Below are 19,548 nucleotides of genomic sequence, written 5' to 3' on the forward strand. Positions count from 1 at the left end.
ACACAATGTGCAAGAATTAAAGTGAACTGGACCAATATTCTTGCGGCTAAGAAGCCACAAGATACAAAACCAGTCAGCTCTCTTCTGATTCACACCTACAGACAAATGACAGTGTCATGCTTTTCACTTATCTCTTTTATTGCAAATTACTAATTCATATTTCTAATTGCTCTAGAAGAGTATTGTCCAGTGGAACTTTCTATGATGATGGAAATGTTCTCTAATTATGCTGCCCAGTACAGTAGCGGCTAATCACACATGGCTATTGGTCACATAAAATGTGGCTAGTACAACTGAAGAACTGAATTTAAAGTTTAATCATTTCATTTTATGTAATTGTACTAATTTCAATGTCCATAGCCACATGTGGCTAGAGCTGGTATTGGACACCACAGCTCCAGAACATGGTTTTCAGCTGGAGAACAGATAATAGGATGAAGCTTTGCTTCTGGCAGAACACGAGGAGAATGAGTTGTCACTAGGCACTGCTTAGTGACTGGGCAGTTGATAATGGTGGCAAACAGCTTTCTGGAGGGAACACTTTTACCAGAGGACCAGAATTCTATGTAAGAGGGTTGTACCACCATGGCCTTGCAGACCACTAGCTAAGCTGCCCTGATTCCCATCCAGATGCAGCTGCCCTGGCAGCCCAGAGCAAGTCTTCAGAAGACATCATCAAGTTTTCCAAGTTCCCAGCAGCCCAGGCTCCAGACCCCAGCGAGATACCAAAGATTGAGACGGACCACTGGCCTGGTCCCCCCTCACTTGCCGCCGTAGGTATGCGACTGTTGCAGCTAAGCCAAATGGACAGGTTGCTAGGAGATCTCAAAATAAAATGCTTAAAAATATGCAAGGGAATGTGTCCTAGGGTGAAGATTTTTAAGAAAACTATGACCCAGAGGTAGAACAGTGAGAAGAGCTAATGTAATATTAACGAGTGCAAAATAGTTCAAAGTTACAAAAACCCAACCCCCAGAGCCTTGTGCTAACCCAGGCCTGTGAGGTGCAGAACTGGTCTAAAATGATGGTTTGTGTGGGCTCTCAGTTATTATTGTAAAATCGGTAACTCTTTTGAATGTAGTTGAATCGAAGCCTCCTGCCAAGAACATTGTTCTATGTGATTGGAGTATAGTGGGTGGATTTACTGAGTGTCCACAGAAGTGAGACTTCCTTCATTTAAATTTGTTTTAGACGATTTCTGGGTTGTAATTACAGTTCTCTTAACAACCAGTCTTAACTCTGAAGCACTTCACTTTTCTTGCCTGATCACGTTCTCCATTACTAAGAAGGCTGTTACAGAGTAGTGGGTGTTCTGAAGTATTACTCACGTAAAGTTACATGATTTCACGTCTCTCATTTCCATGACTTCTGTGCTAAAATGTCGCATTTGAGCTGTTCCATTCATTTCATTTGAACCACACATTTATGCTTTAGAATTGTCTGTGTCTTCACTGTTTTGTCAATAGTGAAATCACTTGACTCTAGAAAGTGGTATTAGCAAGAAGGTAATACTGAAATTTTAGTGAGTCAGCTTTATAAAGATATGACTGTCTTAATCACATTTCTGTTGACAACCTAAAAGGCCTTCAGTTTTCCAAAATTCCCAAATTTTCTTCATCGAGTTATTTTTGAAATAACTTTTACAAGCAATATAAGTGAATTTTAAAGCAATTTATATTTCTAGAAATAGTTGAAGGAACATCTACCTCCCAGGTTCATTATTCCCAAGTATTCTATACATTATGTTGACTTAAGATGTATCTAATTCTTGCAAACTTATGTATTAATTTTTATTAGTGTAGGTTAAAAAGACGAAATTCAGAGTGATGTTTATGATTTTAGAAACTAAAAATCAATCATCAGCTTTTTTTTATGCCGGTCCATGTCCTCCAGGCAGTTCTTGGGGCCACTTAGGTTTCTGGGTCCAGTCATTGTTGCTGAGCGGGGACACTTAAAACAGCTAAACTTTGAGGGAGAATTAACATTCTGTTGTTATCAACAATCATCACTAAATAGTTTAAAGCTCTTTGGGGTTTCGGAATGAAGAACACTTCTGGTCCATTAATCAAAATGATAAAAGCTGAGACTATTAGTTAAAGTTTATTTTGATTAGATTAGCAAGCTTTCCTGTTTCCTCCCACAGCCAAATTAATCCAAAGCAATTTAGGAAAAACAATAATTATCTTGATTTTCCAACCATTCAGACAGATTCCTCCTTTCCATTCCCCAAGTCTCCTTTTCCAGGAAGCTTAAAAAGCATACATGATCTGCTATATTATACCGAAAAGTTACTTTTTTAGCTGTATTAACACTTTTTTATTGAACCATTAGTTTAAAACTCTTTTGTGACCATTTTCCAAAAAACTGAGGGCAAGGAAACATTAGAGACCCATCCCTTAAAAATAAAAAGCATGCTTCTTAGTGGATTTATTGACGGTAGAAGACAGGGTCATAGTGTGGTGACAAGCCTAAATATTCAGAAAAAGAAAACTATAAGATTTTAAAACTCATAAATGTTAAAAAAAAAAAAAAGATTTAAAAACTCATCACAATAGAGTGACGACCTTACCTATTTGATGGGATCTAGATGAATTTGGATTCCTGTCTCTCTGAATGTTGACCTCAAGGACATCAAAATAATAACTGTAGAGTCCCCTCCCAGCCACTACGAACGCTCTGACCAGTGGCCAGTGGAATGACTTGGACCCAATCATAATGGCAAACAGAGCTCTAAATGAGCAGATCAGATTGCCGGGGCGGGGGCAGAAGTCACACATACTGAATCACACATTGGACTGGCTTTTCAAATGGTGCCCATTGTCTCAAGAAACAACCAGCCGGGGGTACTGATGGGTCGGAGGGTGCTTTTTTTCCCTTGTGTTGTTCACGAATGTTAAAGGCCACTCCTGACTTTGCCAGCCTGACAAGTTGAGCACAGGTGGAGAAGTCTCTTAAGGTCTTCTTGCCAGGGGAGCTAATGTGAGCAGTTGTCTTTGCTGTGGAATTAGGAGCTGACATGAGACGCAGATCTAGTGGCAGAGAGGAAGACGATGAGGAGCTTCTGAGACGCCGGCAGCTTCAAGAAGAACAATTAATGAAGGTTTGTCCTTAAACTACTTTGCTGCAGTCTTCCATTCTGTTCCACCAATCTGTGTTTTTGAATGACTCCTACAGGTGGAGCCACCAAAATGAGCAAGAAGTGGTCCCAGCCCTCAAGGGCTTCTGGTCCAGTAGGCAAGACAGGATGGGCATCCAGTGACTATATAAGGCAGAATACTTGGTAGGTTCTGGAAGAGATGACTTGGAGGCTGGAGGTCAGAGAGACGCGGAATGTTTGGGCTTTTGTGAGCAGAGTAAGACCCTGTGTGGTGTACTCAGTGTGGTGCTCAGGACTCACAGGACCTTGTGTGTATATCTGGGCCAGGAGAGAGGGGATTATGGACTCTCCCCAAGACACCCTCATTATACCCCCTCGTCTCTAGCATGAGCCCGCAGCATCCCAGAAGACCAAAAGAGGGATAGTCAATTACAGACTGGGGTGGGGGGGAGAGTCAGTTCTCTTACCAAAAAGGGACTGATGAATCCCTTCAAATGACGTTTTCCAGCGATGCTTAATCACGTGGGAAACACACAAGATACTAGTTACTTGAGGGAAAGGATACAAAGTTGCACTTATTGTATGATCTCAGTTTTGTGTAACACGTGCATAGAAAAATACTGGATGGATAAAATCAAAATGTAAATGGCGTTCATCTCTGAGTGGTAGACTATGAGCTATTCTTTCCTTCTGGATTTTCTAAAACCTGTACAACGAGCATGCATTACTTTTTTTCCCCCTTGTTTTTAAACAAATCTGTGATATCTTTTTAAAGGCTGCTATCCCCAACCTGCCCTTCCCACATCGAGAATCCGCACACACTCACGCATTGCCCCCTGAGTTTACCTGCTGGCACTTTGGGGGAGGGCAAAGGAGGGAGAACGTTCTTCTGACGTGGAGCCTGGCTTAGGACAACAGAACCTTAACATTGGAAGGGCTAAGAGAGGTTCATCGTCCAAAACCTGGCTGAGCTTTTCGGGAACCATCAGGCGCTGTGACTCTTGGCATCTGGCCTCTCCAGAGTCAGGAACTTCTTGCAGGATCTCCTAAAAGGAAGCTGCAGTTTGCTGGGAGTAATGGCAGGCTTTGCTTTCATTCTCCTGTTCTTTGTGAATAGCTCAACTCAGGCCTGGGCCAGTTGATACTGAGGGAAGAGATGGAGAAGGAGAGGGAGAGCCGGGAGAGGGCCGCCCTGGCAGCCAGTCGCTACGATTCTCCCATCAACTCAGGTGAGCCCAGACCCACCGCCTGCCCTGAGCTGGGAGCCTGCCTTGCCTGTCCCGGGAGGGGCAGGGCCACGTCTGGTGGGACCTGCAGTGTGTTCCACAGGAAGGGAAGTGTGGAAATCCTACTTCATGGTCAGCTTAGCTTAAGAGTTGGCCATGTCTCTTCCTTAAATGCGTGTTTCCTTCCTGCTGGAAATGCGGGAGCCCTCGGAGGGTCTCAAGAACCAATCAGTTCCCTTGTGCTGGGTCTCCCTTCTAGAACATACATCTCAGAGGGAAGCAGCAAAAAGGAAATCCTTATAGAGAACAAGATGCTTTTTAACTGTAGACAGCATGAACAATATTTTCTAAGCATTGAGTTTACATTCATATATTCAGTACAAGAGCTGAGAGCTAACAGTGCTATTTCTGATACTTTTGAAGGAGATTATTATATACTGAGCTGAAATCGTCTGTCAGTATATATCCTCCTGCTCATACCTATCATAAGCCAGTTGTCTTATCTCACAGGATTTCTTCTCCCGTGTTCTGAACTAGCACATAATTTTCTCTCCTGAGGCTTCCTTTAAACATGTGGTTAGTGTTTACTATGCAAACACTTCTGCTAAACATTATTTCATTTAATCTTCACAACACACCAATTAAGTAGATGATATTATTATTGTTGCTATTATTATTATCTCCATTTTGTAGATCAGGGGACAAGTAAAAGGAAGTTTAAGTCACTTACATCCGCACTGCTAACAACTACCAGAAAGAACTAAGAGCCCGCACTTTTAGCTGGCATGCCCTGCTACCTCTCACAGATGCCTCACTGCCATTGATCCTGGATTAAGTAGTTTACTGATCTTTAGAGTTACTCCTAATTCTGCAGTTCTGTTCCGTTAAGAATAAATAGCACTATATCCACGTGGGTCAAGAAATGAAGACTTTGATGCCGTATCATGCCCAAAGAGGCAGAGGTGTTAAGTTGCAGAGAGAGCCTGAATTCAAGCCCAGGTCTGCCCCCCACCCCCAAAGCCTGGCAGCTTATGAGACGTCCACATGGTTGATCAGTGGGACACCCTGTCCCAGGTCTCCCAGGAATCCAGCTGCGGTTGGCCAGTCGATCTTATAACTTGCATGTTGGCTTACGTTGGCATGTTAGTTATCACTGCCCTACCGATTGGAGCTTGGGCCTGCGCATCCACTAGCCCCGGGTTCAAATCATCGTTCAGATGTTTATACAGTAGTTCACTTCTCTTAGCCCCCGTTTCTTCTCCTGTAGAATGGAATTAATACCAGCGTCCTGAGGGTTGTGTTGAGGATTCAGAGATAAAGCATGCTGAGCACTCCTCCCTCCCCCACCCCTCCTGGACAGTTTCACTGCCCACTCATCCCTGCATCCCCCAAATATGGTGGCATTTTGTGAACATTTGAGCCCAATATTATTTGGATTTTTTTCCCCTAAATCTTCTGTTCTTCAAGGTAGAAGATACACTGCCAATTTCATAAAAGATTTGGACTTCTGGTTCCTAACAATTGCTTTTTTACCTTTTCCTTATTCAGCTTCACATGCTCTGTCGTCTAAAACCTCATCTCTCCCAGGCTATGGAAGAAACGGGCTTCACCGGGTAAGATTTCTCACTTACTTGTTTCTGAGTTTATTCCCTCTTCAGTCCTGGTTGAAGTGTTGACATACTGTCTGAATACATCTGACAGCATGATCGCAGTGTTGGAATATAGTGAAAATTGTCATCTCCCTGATCTGCTGGTAAATTACTTTGAGCTACAGGCGAAATAGGTTATTTCTACTGAGAGAAAGAGAAGTTGACTTTAGATAAAGAATAGCCTGGATAAGTTAATGGGAAAACTAGATTAATTGTGTGGCAAATATTTCTACAGTCAAGCAAAAAGTAATTACTTGAGCCATTATCTCCTCTGGAAAAAAGAAACAGGAAAGTTTGTTAACAACCGCCCTTCCCACAAAGCATTGAACAAATGTAACTGTGTAGCTGTGATGTAGAGACGTGTACTTTTATTTATCAGCAAGAGACACTTGCTTACCAAGGGCCTGTTGAGCAGGAGCACTGGATGTATGACCAAAGACAAAGATTTCATAGAAGAAATACGTAGGAAAAACAGTGAGGGCCCTGGAATTCAGTTTGCGAAGATGTATTAGGATTTTGTACGTATCCTTTTCCTTTTCACCTGACTCCAAACCAAGTACGGTGCTGCAGGTTTGCTGAGCATGTGTTTTTCCTGGTTTCAGCCTGTTTCTACAGACTTCGCTCAGTACAACAGCTACGGGGACGTGAGCGGGGGAGTGCGAGGTGAGGCTCCTGCTGTGGGCTGACGGTGGCCCCCGTGGAGGGGTGGCCCTGCCGCCATAGCACACTGCCTGGGCTCTGACACATCCTGCAGTCAGATCACGTCTGTCCTCTGAGCTACCAGGGCAGTCATTAAAATCTCAGGGGATCTCTACTGAAGGGAGACCACAAGAAGCGAGTCTGGAGGAGGGAATTCGTTGCTCTTACTATGTGCCGAGCATGCAATTCCTAGAAGTACAGTGATAAGCACGACATGGGCCTGCCTTCAAAATGCATGTGGCTGAGAGCGGGGGCAGGCCAGGGGCTCCGAGTGATAAATGCTATGATTGGAGATGCAGATAGAAGGGAGAGACACCTTCAGGGGGTCGGGGAAAGCTTCCATGAGAAAAGAGTGTTTAAACTGATCCCTGAAACCAGGGCAGGCATTTCCTGGCTTCAGGGAGGCTGATGGGCAATGTGTGCAGAGACCTGGAGCAGGGACAGAGCGCGGTTCGTTGGGGAATGTTTGGGGGATTGCAGTAGGATGTGGTCTCTGTTCATGTCTCCATGTTTTTCTCTGGTCTTGCCTGTCTGATATTTTCCTTTTTCTTTCCTTCCCAGACTACCAGGTATGGAGCACTGTCTCTCTTGACTTGGCCACACCAGCAAAACAGCCGTGTTCCAATCCAGACACGTGCTGCTGCTCCCGGGAAGGGTTTCTGTCGAGAGGATCTTGATTCGGGTTGATCCGTCTAATCATTAGTCCACAGATGTGAAGAGTCGTGAGCAGCAGGCATGCCTGGTGCCCAGGTCAGGCTGGTCCTGCAGGCCTGGGGGACACGGCGTGAGCCAGGTCAGGTGTCGGAGACGCTCTTGCACTGGCCTTGGAGAGTCCTCTCTGTGAGGAAGTGGGCCAGCATCAAGGGTCCACACACATACAGTTGTTTCCTCTTGGTTACAACCACTCAGCCCTCGAGGTCCTCCCTGCTGTGTGGTCACAAATGAAAAGAAACCCCTGTCTTAGCCAATGGGAAAGAGCTGCTGTGGTACTATTCCTTTTTTCCTAGAACCTTAATCTTGTAAAATTATGTTGGAGAATAAGAAAAGGGGGGGAAATGCCAAGAAAACTAAGATTAAAATTAAAAAACAATCATAGACTTGGTGATTGTTTAATGTACTATATACTTTCGTGCCTGGAGCCTAAATTCAGGGATTGGTCAATAGTTATTAAGCCGGGATCTTTCTCTAACTGTATTTTACAAAAGCAGTATTCCCAGTATCCCTGCTTTTATTCAGCAAGGAGCTCGTTTTGAAAACTCCATGGTCATTAAGATGACACGTCTGTAAAGTGACAGTGAGGATTTGAGACACAAACAGGGAGGTTGGGGAGCCCCCGGAGCTCTCCCTCAGCTCCCCACACTGTCCTGTACGCCTCCTGAAACTGGCTTTTCTGTTGCAGACCCTCCCGGATGGCCACATGCCTGCAATGAGAATGGACAGGGGGGTCTCCATGCCCAACATGTTGGAACCAAAGGCAAGTGTGGCTCTTCCTCTCTTTCTTCTCACCTGGGGACGAAACTGGGACATAACCCTAAAGAGATCTGATTTCCTCTCTTTTTCATCACTGTCGCTGTTGAGGACCACTTGGCTCCAGGCCAGTGCCTTAGGCAAGCCGTGTCACAAAGCATCTTTCCATTCTGCTGGTTTTGTCAGACCAGGTCAGCAGGTTTAAGCCCTCCCTGGCTGTGGTGCTGGGTGTTCGTACTGAAGCACCAGCATTTGTCTCCTGTGACCTCAGGGTTAACTCAGCCCCTGCCACGACACGGCAAAGGCTGCCCAGTGCTTCATGGAGCAGCTGTAGACCACTCCAGGGAGGGTGACCAGCTGTCCCAGCTTGCCTGTGACTTTCTCAGTTTTAGCACTGAAAGTCTTGCATCCTAGGAACCACCTCAGTCCTGGGCAAACTGGGATGGTTGGTCACCCCAGCTCCAGAACATCCTGTGACTCCAGAGGTATCCAAAGGCAGTGCTCCCTGGTGACCATAACTGGGACTTACGTCATCCACCAGAACACTACTTCTGGGGCTGCCTGGCTCCCTGGGCTCTTAAACTGGTCATGGAACAGGATTGTTGAGCCCTGCAAAGGTGTTCTGCCATATAAAACGTGTACCTGTACATCCAGTTCTCTTCTAATTTTACTTTCATCCCCAATATATACTAAGTTGTATTCTTTCACTCAACGAAGCCCTCTAAAAGCACAGCTGGGAATGTGCAGGACTCTGCCCCTGTCCACGGGAAAAGTGAGTGAGGAACACCCATGACTCAGGTCCTCTAATTATTGTATCTTAGAAGCACTATCTTAAGCTCCCTAGACTTTAGGTAGTTTCTGCTTATTAATGAAATAGATGGCAGTTTTCTAAAAGAGGTGTTTTTCTTTTCTTCTTAGATATTTCCATATGAAATGCTGATGGTGACCAACAGAGGGCGTAACAAAATCCTAAGAGACGTGGACAGAACCAGGCTGGAGGTAAAAAAAAAAAAATTCTGTCCTTTCTTGAGCATTTCCCCCAACTTTCCCTAAGAAGTGTTCCAGTTAAGGAAAAAAAATAAAAAGGATCTACTTCATATTGTAGGTAGAACTAAGCTAACTTTGGAGGAAAACCCAAATTTATATTTAAGAGATCAGCATAAAATATAGGTGGCAAGATCCAGAAGAAAAACCCAGGAGATACAGTATGATTTTAGTCATTTTCTTTGGAAATTTGATGTTGCCGAAATTTATGGCTCGTGATGTAGAATGGAGTTTCCATCCCTCTTCAGATACCCCCAGATCCTTATCTTTCCCTCGAGTCAGGGTGGAGTTTACTGAGAGAGGGGAGGGGACGCTCGGTGAAGAGGTGTGCCCTGGACAGGTTTCCACATTCCGTGCTGAAGGGTTACCTGGGCCCACATACCCAAGGCCTCCTTAGACATGGAAGACTGATCTTTGTACTTTTCCGCCTGAATGATTTTAATTAAGAAAAACTCTGGCTGCCAGTCTCATAAGGGATCATTACTTTTCCCTGACAAAAGGGAGTACGTTTATACAGGAAGTCAGTCTGGAGCAGAGAATAAATGCTCCACTATCCTAAGGGAACTTTTCTAAGAGGGACAACAGATTGAAGTTCTCCTCAGTAGACCGAGCAGCCACCTGCCCTCCTGTCGCTGAGCCAGGAGAAAGCCCCGGGGCTCCCAAAGGACCACTCTGCAAGTGTCTCTCTGGCTTTCTGGTCCATTTTCCCTGCATCTTCTCAGCATCCCAAGAACCTGAAGTGGAGTCAGCTCCGGCATAACGAGTCACCTCCCCACTCCCCATCGCCACTCAGTGTTGTTATGATAATCCGTGATACTCCACCAGCTCTTTTGTTGGGTGGGCAGGGCGCCTCACCTGGCCCGACCAGGTAAGGAACCGCTGGGCCCAGTGCCTGCTAAGAAGCCTCAGAGGTAAACTCCTCTTCCGTCACTCTGCCTGGCCCTGCACAGTGATCACTTGCACACTGGAGAGCAACTCTCAAGGCCGTCCACGAGGCCGTCAGCACTGACCAGTGTTCTTTTCTCTCACCGCAGCGCCACTTAGCCCCTGAAGTGTTCCGGGAAATCTTTGGGATGTCCATACAGGAGTTTGACAAGTTACCTCTTTGGAGACGCAATGACATGAAGAAAAAAGCAAAACTCTTCTAAGTCCCACATGGAGACTGCAATTAGAAAAGGACTGACAATGGCGGCGACACGTAGGCTGTTGTTTTAAGGCCCAAACTTGATTGGAGAACTTGCAAACTACTGTCCCTCGGCAACAACAAAAAGGGAAAATCCAAGTAAAACACCCATGAGCCAAATGGCGGGCCAACCCACGGCAACACCTACCCAGAAGCAACGGGGTCGAGATGCCTGTGTTCCCTCACTCGACAGTAGCGTTCACGTGTGACCTTCTTACATCACCTGATGTACACGACAGGAGCTCCTTCTTTTGTCTTCCTTCAGCTGTTGTCCAACCGTAGTGCTGACTGTGTGGATAAGAGCCAGCAAGTGCCCTTAGGATGGCGCATGGGAAAAAAAGCAGTTGTAATAATTCCAAAGTCTGAATACATTTATTCTGTAGCACCGAGGCTGAGAAGGAAGAGCCAGAGGGACAGATCGTGGGGGAGCAGCCTTTGCACACGCCTTTCCTCACTGGCCTCAGGCAGCTCTGCCTGTGCTTTAGCAGGATGGAAATCCGAGTCGGGGACCCTGGCCGCTCTGTCTGAGTGGGTTGAATAGCCGCCAAAGTCATTTTTAATAAGCTCCTCGTTCCCTACTGTTTGCTAAGGGCTGATGGGCAAATGGCTTAGCTGTTATCGAAAAAAAAAATTAAGAGAAGGAGAAGAAAAGGAATGAATGAAAATTCTCCCTTCACTCTTTCCTAGTTCAGAACGTGTGCTTCATTCTTCCTCCCCAGCAAGGTCAGGAGCCGTCTAACCCCTTCCCCTTTTACAGAGAAAGGAAAGGGGGAAATTGTCTCCAGGTTGGCCCCATTGTATGCTGTTAGATGAGTTTTGCCCAAGGGCCAGAGCAGTCTTGGCAAAAAAACCCCCAAAAGTTCCATGTCCTCCCAACGCAAGCTCTCCCGCCCAGCATCCTCTGCTCTGCCCGGCTTCCTCTAGATCAGATCAGGCCCTCACTGATTCGGGGTTTTTTAAGGTCTTTTCAGTGCTAGGCTAAGGGAAGATACGTTTTCCTCTTTGAAATTGCTGCAACTCCAAGGTAGATTGCCTCAAACTGATTTAATTTGGCCTTTTCGGCTTTCTCTCCTGGCTGTGTTGACTTCCTGGTGTGTCTGCGTGCGTGCGTGCGTGTGTGTGTGTGTGTGTGTGTGTGTGTTGACTCACCCAGGGCAGTTTGAAGAATCTGCACGTGCTCATAAATTTCACCCCTGCTTTGAATGTTTGTCCCATTCTGCTTCTAAGAGACATTTGCACAGGTGCACGAGACAAAGATCAGCAGTGAGGCTAAGTGCATCCCTGACACTGCGTCCCTCGTGGGAAGGTGTTGGTGGTTAGAAGCCAGCGTATTCCACGAGAGATGGAGCTCAAGTGAGCGTCAGACTGAAGACCGCAGACCTAGGGTCAGGCTGTGTGTGGACCTCAGAGCATCTCACCAGAGTCTTTAAACTTAGCAACACAAGATTCACACTGGAGCCAAAACTTGCACGTAAGACTGCACCATGGTTCCTGAAAGCCTCTGGCTGTGACTCAAAACAGGTCATGAGTCACACGTAGGAGGTTGTCACAGTTATTCTCCTGCTTTGGGGGTCTGCTTAAGAATTTAAACTCCGTTTGAAGCCAAAGGAGAAAACATAGGAGATTGTCACATTTATGTGTGTGCTCTGGGGGAAGGGGTCAGCTTAAGAATTTAAACTCCGTTTTAAAGCCAAAGGAGAAAAGTTTGGATTCACCTGCCTACACACTAGTGACAAAAGCTCAGAAATTCTTCCTGTTGGCACCAAGCGTTAGAATTGGTTAGTAGCTGACACTCGTGGCAAAAAGCAAGCAGAATAGCCTGGGCTCGTGCCGCAGACCTGACTAGTGACGCACTCCAGGGACGGGGCGCTGCGTGAGCACTGCAATTGCTGTATAGTATTCTGTGCTCTCCCTGAAGGCATCTAAACTCGCCTGTCCTTTCAGGGCTAGGCACTGAATGTTTGAGGACTGTTCTCACAAGTTGTGTGTGTGTGTGTGTGTGTTGGACCTACTAACGTGCTTAGCAAACGGCTCTGACGAGGTGGACGTGAGGAGACCAGCTCCTCCCTGGCGTGAAGCCAGCAGCCGCAGTTTTGCGTCTTGCTTCATTGAGTCCTTCCACTGTCCCGTCTTCGCTCTGACCTTCATGCATCGGCAGCCTGAGCACAACGCCTGTGGGTCCTAATCGTTGTTTCCCTCTGGCAAAGTGTGAGTGTGTGTGTTGACTCACCCAGGGCAGTTTGGAGAATCTGCATATTCCGGTATATTCCCAGTTTTTCCCTGCCACACTCAAAAACAAGGATGGCCCTGTGGATCCTAGGGCTCAATTGGAGGAGAGGGTTTTTTTCATTATGGAGATAATAAAGGACCCTCAGTGTTTTTCACTGGCCATTGAGTTATAACCTATGTACTTGCGGATCAAATGCCAGTGGCATAAAAATTGCCATGATTGTTAAAGAACTGAGCCCTAAATTTGTCCCCACTAATGACTCTACTTTTCCTGTAACTTCTGAGTTTAGTTCTGCATCCACCTTGGGAGGATAAAAGCTTCTTTCCAGATCAAGTGTATTAGCTAATTTAAACCTTGCAAAATGCATTGCCAGTGAATGCCAGTAGCCTCCTGGCTACAAGCACAACAGAACTATGCTCTGAGGAGGGGGGCACTGGAAACCATCATGCAGAGTGGGCTCCCCTCCACTCCCCCCCCAGCGGAAGACCCCAGCTGGAGGCATGGGTCACGAAACAACCTGGTTCTCCCAACTGCCAAATCGAATAAATGAGCTGCAACGCCCCATCTGTTTTGTTGAACTGGGCTCAGCATGCTTGTCCCCAAAATGTCCAGGTCACTGCACAGGAAATCAGTGTTCCCTGCTTGAACCCCTCCCTGCATTAAAAAATTCCGGTTAACACAGTCAAGTTAATGAGGGTTGTTTACTGCAGGAAAGGAAGTGTCCACATGGCAGGCTTCCGCGGTGCAGACAGAAAGGGCTACATTTTTGAGCACTGGGCTTGTGGTTCTTGAAGCACACGGATGGCATGAAGCGGCCTCTACAACAACAGGGAAGTCAGTGCTTCCTTTAAAGTTCCTTCCAGAAAAGCCAGGATACCATTTAGCCTTCTGGTGTGATTGACATTGGGACATACAGAACATCTGGAACCTTGTACAGCTAGCTAGGCATCTCTATTTTGGTTTGGGCTTATTAGGAAATGTTCTTAATGTGACTTCTTCCATAACAAAAGATAAACTACCTGTTCTCTGACATCTCGAACAGAAAAACTAGAGTCAGTGGGTAATAAGGTGCAAAAAGCAAATGGGTAGTGTCTCTCATGTCCTCTGGTGTCCTCGCTTCTCCCAATTCTGTTGTTTCCAAGCTGAGTGTCCTCTTCCGAGGTGAGGCTGGAACGTATCTCTTTCCACCTCTCACCCTCTCCATCTGGTGATGACAGTCCACTTTATTTGGAGAAGTCTTGCTGGAAACGTTTATAAAACTTTTCACTTAATTTCTTTAACGCAAACACCTTTTTTTAAAGAATGGTTTCTCAGATGATTATATAAAATAGATATGCTTTTGCAAGTTTAATAATTCAAACGAACACTTTTGACTAGGTAGGTCTTTCTAAAAACTCTTTGAAGCAGATGTGGTGTCAGTGTTGTCCTGTGTGCCGAAGGGGCAGGCGGCCTTCCAGGCTGGGGGTCCCAGAGCCCCCTTCTGCCTGTTCAGAAAGGCAGCAGGACGATCAGCCCTCTGTGTCCTCTGAAGCCAGCTTGGTCTTTGCAAACTGCCTCTTCTGTATTTCCAGTCACTGTTTAAGCTGCACTCCCTAGGCCAGCCTGGATTTTATTTGACTTTAAAAATTATTTTCTTTTGATAAACCGAGTGTTTATCAGGATGCCCTAAAGCTCACTCATTAGGACTCCCTTTTGAAGAATGTTCTGTTCAGAAGAAGAGATTATTTCAGGCTCGAGATTTGTAACGACACCACCTTCGAGTGGCGATGTGCATGAAGGGGACTACCCGACTACGTTGTAAGGAGAGAAAGAGAAACTTTTACTTTGGCATTAAAAAAAAAAAAAAAAAATCACTGTCTTTCTATTTGCTGCCCAGGAAACAGCAGGGAGATGGTGACTGACACGCTTTGCATATGGATCTTTGTGTTTTCCATTGGGGCAAGTTTCACTGACAACAAACTCAAAAGGAAAGGGGGAGGTGGTCAGTTTAAGCTGAAAGAAACTTCCTAAACAATTCATGTGTATGCAGCAGAATTAGACAAATCCAACCTTTTCTGATGCTTAGTATAACTGAGTGGTGATTGTTATCATTAAATAAAATAAAAATTCCTCCCCAAAGTGTCTCTCCCAAGAGTGATAATGCCATGAGTCACTTTTGGAGCCAGTTCAACAAAGGTAGAGGAGACCGACTGTATACATGAACATGTGGAAAGGCAGTGAGCCACGTGGTGATTGTACACGTGTATGTTTCTTTACCCCACTTAAAAAAAGACAAATGTCCACGGGATTGTTGTTCTTTGGGGGTGTTAATTACAGACCCATCAAGTCATAACGTGTGTGGTTTCTGTGAGTTGCAGACAATCCTACATTGAAGCTTTTGCAGTTCTTTTATTTTTCAGTTGGGTTTAATGAAATTTTTTTTTTCAAGTGTTGGAAGGCAGGCTGTTCTTCCTGCCTTCCTTCCCCTTCCAGAGTTATGAAAGCAAATATTTGGAAGAAATGTTGAAAAGCTGTATCGTGTCCCCCGTGAAAGCGAGTGGGTGTCCGTCGGCATCCTGAGTGCCATGTGCCAGTGTGCAGAGGTTGGGGTGGCCTTTGGGCCCGCGTTGCTGTGCTTTTGACGCCCGACCTGCTCCATGCTCCTGTTGAAATCAGCACTTGCCACCCCTCTGCCGCTGTCCTGCGTCACTGTTGTCCCCACTACTCGGTGAATAAAGTGTGTGCTTTATTCGTAACCGCCTTCACACCTTGTTTCCTTTCTTGTTCTCCTGCTCCTTTTAAAGGTCTATCTCATTTGAAAAAGTGCCAGCCCAACTTCCAAAGACCAAAACAAAACCAGAATCCAAAGCCCTGGGAATGCATTATTCTCACGTAGGAAGGCGGGTTAGAGGGGGAAATGCATGAAATAGCAGTGGTAACCTCCAGGACTGTTTGTCCAAATAATCCAGACCATATCGACCAAGTCAACTGAAAAAAAATTCAACAGAGCTGTTGCACTGTGCTGGTCGAGCCGGTGTTTGATTTTGTTTGTAACCCAGAGCAGTAACGGCCTCATCACTTAGGCAAGGCTGGGGATTTGAGATTTGAGGACAAGAGCTTCTGAACCACCATGAGTTGGGCTGTTTTACTAAGAAACTAAAATGCAAGGGGAGGAAAACATCTTTCAAATCTTTGACTCCACTGCATCATCAACCAAAGATAATCTGGATTTCAATTTACTTGTTATCTTCACTGCCATGGTTTTGGGCTTGCTTGCCAGAAAACACAGGGATATATTTAGACTCACGATGGACTCTCTGTAGACATCCTACTATGTGTCTACCAAACCTGGTGTCAGTCTGCTTGGGCTGCTGAAACAGACCACCAGAGACTAGGTGGCTTGAACAGCAGTTACTTCTTACAGTTCTGGAGACTAGTAGTCCAAGATCAAGGTGCTGGCAGATTCAGGGTCTGGTGAGGCCCCTGTTGGGTTTGCAGACAGGCAGGCATCTTCTCCATTGTGTCCTCACATGGTGGAAAGCAGGGAGGAAGGAAGCTCTCTCAGGTCTCTTTTTCTAAGGAAACTAATTCCATCATGAGGGCTCCACCCTCATTATCTAATTACCTCTCAAAGGTCCTGCTTCCTAATATGATGCCCTCGGGTGTTAGGATTTCAATATGTGAATTTCAGGAGGGCACAAACATGCATTCATAACGCCAGCCCATAATGCCTGTCCAGGGGCCAGGCGCACTAGCATTCACGTGGACCTTCTCCTAGAAACTGGAAACAGGTTATTCTCAAGGCAGTTGGCAGGTGAGTTCACTACTGCGGAAAATGGGTCAGGAGGCCCCAGCTCGAGGCCTGTGTTCTGCTCACCATTGCTGCCACCCACACCAGCATCACCACCCTGGTCACAATTCCCACAGCCCGCGTTGATCTTCAGTCGAGATCATATTGAGTGCTCTGTGCCATTTGCTGTGTTAATCACCATTTCATCGGAAGTTGACTCGCCGCCTCCCTCAGGTGGTTAACCCTCGCACACCCACTGCGGATCTCACAGCCAGCGCTGGGAATCCGAGGCCCTTCCGGACTGGCCCTGGCCCCGCCTCGGCCCAGACTGGCCCCGCCCCCAGGGCGGGCCCTGGCCCCGCCCACCGCGCAGCCTCCCGCCCACAATGCGCCACCTGCGGATCTCACCCTCCGGTCTCTCCCAAAGCGCTGAGTTCCTTGAGCACCCCGTGCCCTCTCCCGCCTGTGCAGCTTTGCCAGTGGCATCTCTTCGGTACAACGTCCAAGCCTTCCTGGAGGTGGAAAGAGGAGAGGATCTGGCCCCCTGGAAAGAAGGTAATGGCGGCATTGACTATTTGGAATCAGTTGCCCGTAGCTCTTTGAAGTTACCGTGTGAATTTCCCATGGGCTCCATTTGCTCTAAATCAAAGACTAGCCTGAATTCACACCCTCAAAACGAGCCTGCCTTGATGGGCCCAGCCCTGTCTGCCCGGGTAAATTCTTCGCATGCCTGTGGTTGAACATAACTTTTGACACTTTTCAGGTATTGCCTAATCCTGCTAGTTTTGCCTGTGTTTCTGCTCCTCAGTTGAACTGTGGTGAGATAGTCTCTGTGTTCTAATACTGTTAGCTTTACATTACCCGGAACCCTCGTGACAGTCCTACAAGCAGATAATTGTAGCTCCACCATGCAGGTGAGGAAACCAAATCTCAGAGGCAAATTAAACAGGCCTGATCCCTCAGGGAGCAACAAAGCTGGGATTACCCAGGTCTGTCCCACTTAAAATCCTGCGCTGTTCTCCTGTGTCCCACTGCCTGTCACCTTCTGAAGGCAAAGGCTGAGTCCCACACATTCTAAATCTCCAAGAGTGCACTGCACAGGGGAGGTTCCCCGTGTGAGAGTGGCCAGGCCCCTTCAGGCAGCCAGGAACCCCAGCCCCATCACCAAGATGCTGAGGGGTCCTCACTACCAGTGTGTCTTACAGCCAGTTATAAACCTTTCTAGGCCTCAATTTGCTCATCTGCAAATTAGACAAAATAATAATAATACCATCAGAAGACTGTTGCTAAATTAGAACACATGTTGAGCACAGTACAGGACCTAACCCATAGTCAGGAGACTTTGGTCTTTATTAAGCATAATTAGCCACTTAGATTTGAAGGCTCCCAGAAGCTTCCTGAACCTCAGTTTCCTCACCAGTAAATTAGGAATGAATACCTACTCTGGCTGTCTTGTGGGGTTGTGAGGCCAAATGCAGTAGAGGGCTCAGACCCAGAAAAGCATCGTATATACAGATGAGACTGGGTGATGAGGGTTTTTGGTACTTGGAAGAGGTCTACTACTATTTTCTATTATGAAAGAATTTTAGCTTTTGTTCTGGGCTTTTTCCCCCTCTAGTCTTTGTATGAATTCCCCAGCATCAAAACAAGCCCACAACTTCGATAGGCTTCAATAACAGCACTCTTTTTGTCCACTAATCATCTCAGATTGAAATGCCCTGAAGGTGTCCTCGTTAACAGCAGTAACGACGGTTTTACATGGCAGTCAGGTGTGGGCTATCAGCGCCGAACTCCCTGGGTTTGAGTTGCAGCTCCACAGCAATTAGCTGTGTAACTAATGACAACTTGCCTCACTTCTCTAAGCCTCAATTTCCATTTGTATAAAATAAGAATAATAATAATGTCTACCTCAAAGAGTTTGTGTGATAATCATGTTAGAACAGGGCGCAGTATGATGCAAAATGAGCGCTCCAACGTTAGCCTGATTAGTGAAGCTGCTGCGGGATGAGGACTGACACAGCTCAGGGCTGGGCCAGGAGTATTACATGCTTCATTTCATGTAGCTCCTTAGATCGCTTCTACTTTAGAACTGAGGAAACAAACCCAGAGAAGCCAAGCACCTTATACAAGATCTGCCTACAGGGGGGTAGGCCTGGGATACAGATCCCGTCTCCCCAGTTCCAAGCTCAAAATGTGGCCAAGTATCCTGCAGAGATGGGCTTCGGCACTCCAAGTTACTGTGGCCGCCAGGGGGCCAGGCCGCCCACCACGGAAGCGTCCAAGGGCACCAGTGTAGGGGGTGGGGCTCAGCTTTTCCCAAGGGGTGTTAGAGCTGTTGTTTGCTGGGTGGAGAGGATTTCCCTAGCCTACTTGAGGAGATGCTTAGAAACACCAGCTGCTGAAGAGCTGAGACTCATTCCCATGAAAGATGGCTTTGGTTCCAGAAAGATCTTTCCAACTGTATGACTCACTTCAAAGCAACCGAAGCCAGTAGAGGCTGAGCTGTCAGTCCTTACAGTATTGGGGGACGGTTCCTCAGCTGGAGGAAGCCACCAGTCTTACTTAGCACCCCTAGTCCATTGCTGGAAGGGGGCTCCTCCTCCCTGCAGAGTCACACAGCCTTGCCTGGGTATGTCACTAGCCCTGCCCTGCTGGACATGGCCCATTGTTGGCCGGAAAGCCTTGGGAAGGGTGGGAGTTTAGTGCTAGCAGCTTTTAAGAAAGTCCAGAGTAGTTGAAGGACTTATGCCCAAAGCTTCTGGGGATCCCAACCCCAACCTTGAGGACCTGTCTCTACACCCTCAATTCCCTTCTCCCACACACCAGCCAGGACTCTGACAAAAAGCGCCCCTTCCATCCTACAGCACTCGGGGTGGAGCTGGAGCAAGTTAGGGCTCCGGAGGAGGGTGTAATATGGCCACATTTATTTTACTTTCCAATCTCAACTGGATAAAAATGCTCTGCAGGGCCTGTCATTGTACTCAGCACAATAGCAGCCCCTGGAGAGGCTTTTCTGTATTTATTTGTGCTGTCCCCCTGCTGCTGCCTCTTAACTCAGCCCTGCCCATCAGATAAAAAGAAAAGTTGGCTTGGGAAAATCCCTCCAAAGCAGAGGCTGTTTCTGCTATGTCCTTAGCATGCTTTACTTCTGGGCCCTCCCAGAACATCCTGGGATGTTCCAGAA

At 46.6% G+C, this 19,548-nt stretch overlaps 1 protein-coding gene across 22 annotated transcripts in view; it reads left to right on the forward strand.

Annotated features, from left to right (window-relative positions):
* ABLIM1 (actin binding LIM protein 1) overlaps window positions 1-15,330 on the forward strand; it is a 282,491-nt gene extending 267,161 nt beyond the window's left edge. For 9 of the 22 annotated variants that reach the window (XM_032490845.1, XM_014558211.2, XM_032490847.1 and 6 more), the window contains 9 exons: window positions 631-777; window positions 3,009-3,100; window positions 4,215-4,326; window positions 5,872-5,936; window positions 6,575-6,635; window positions 7,233-7,240; window positions 8,071-8,145; window positions 9,057-9,137; window positions 10,217-15,330. In XM_032490845.1, coding sequence (XP_032346736.1) covers window positions 631-777; window positions 3,009-3,100; window positions 4,215-4,326; window positions 5,872-5,936; window positions 6,575-6,635; window positions 7,233-7,240; window positions 8,071-8,145; window positions 9,057-9,137; window positions 10,217-10,330 — 755 coding nt within the window. In that variant the 3' untranslated portion in view covers window positions 10,331-15,330. The remainder of the gene's footprint in view (window positions 1-630; window positions 778-3,008; window positions 3,101-4,214; window positions 4,327-5,871; window positions 5,937-6,574; window positions 6,636-7,232; window positions 7,241-8,070; window positions 8,146-9,056; window positions 9,138-10,216) is intronic. The other 13 variants (XM_032490859.1, XM_014558220.2, XM_032490844.1 and 10 more) reach the window with 2 other exon arrangements.
* The last annotated feature ends 4,218 nt before the right edge of the window (window positions 15,331-19,548 follow it).

This window comes from Camelus ferus, chromosome 11, assembly GCF_009834535.1.
Source record: "Camelus ferus isolate YT-003-E chromosome 11, BCGSAC_Cfer_1.0, whole genome shotgun sequence".
NCBI classification, from domain to species: domain Eukaryota; kingdom Metazoa; phylum Chordata; class Mammalia; order Artiodactyla; family Camelidae; genus Camelus; species Camelus ferus.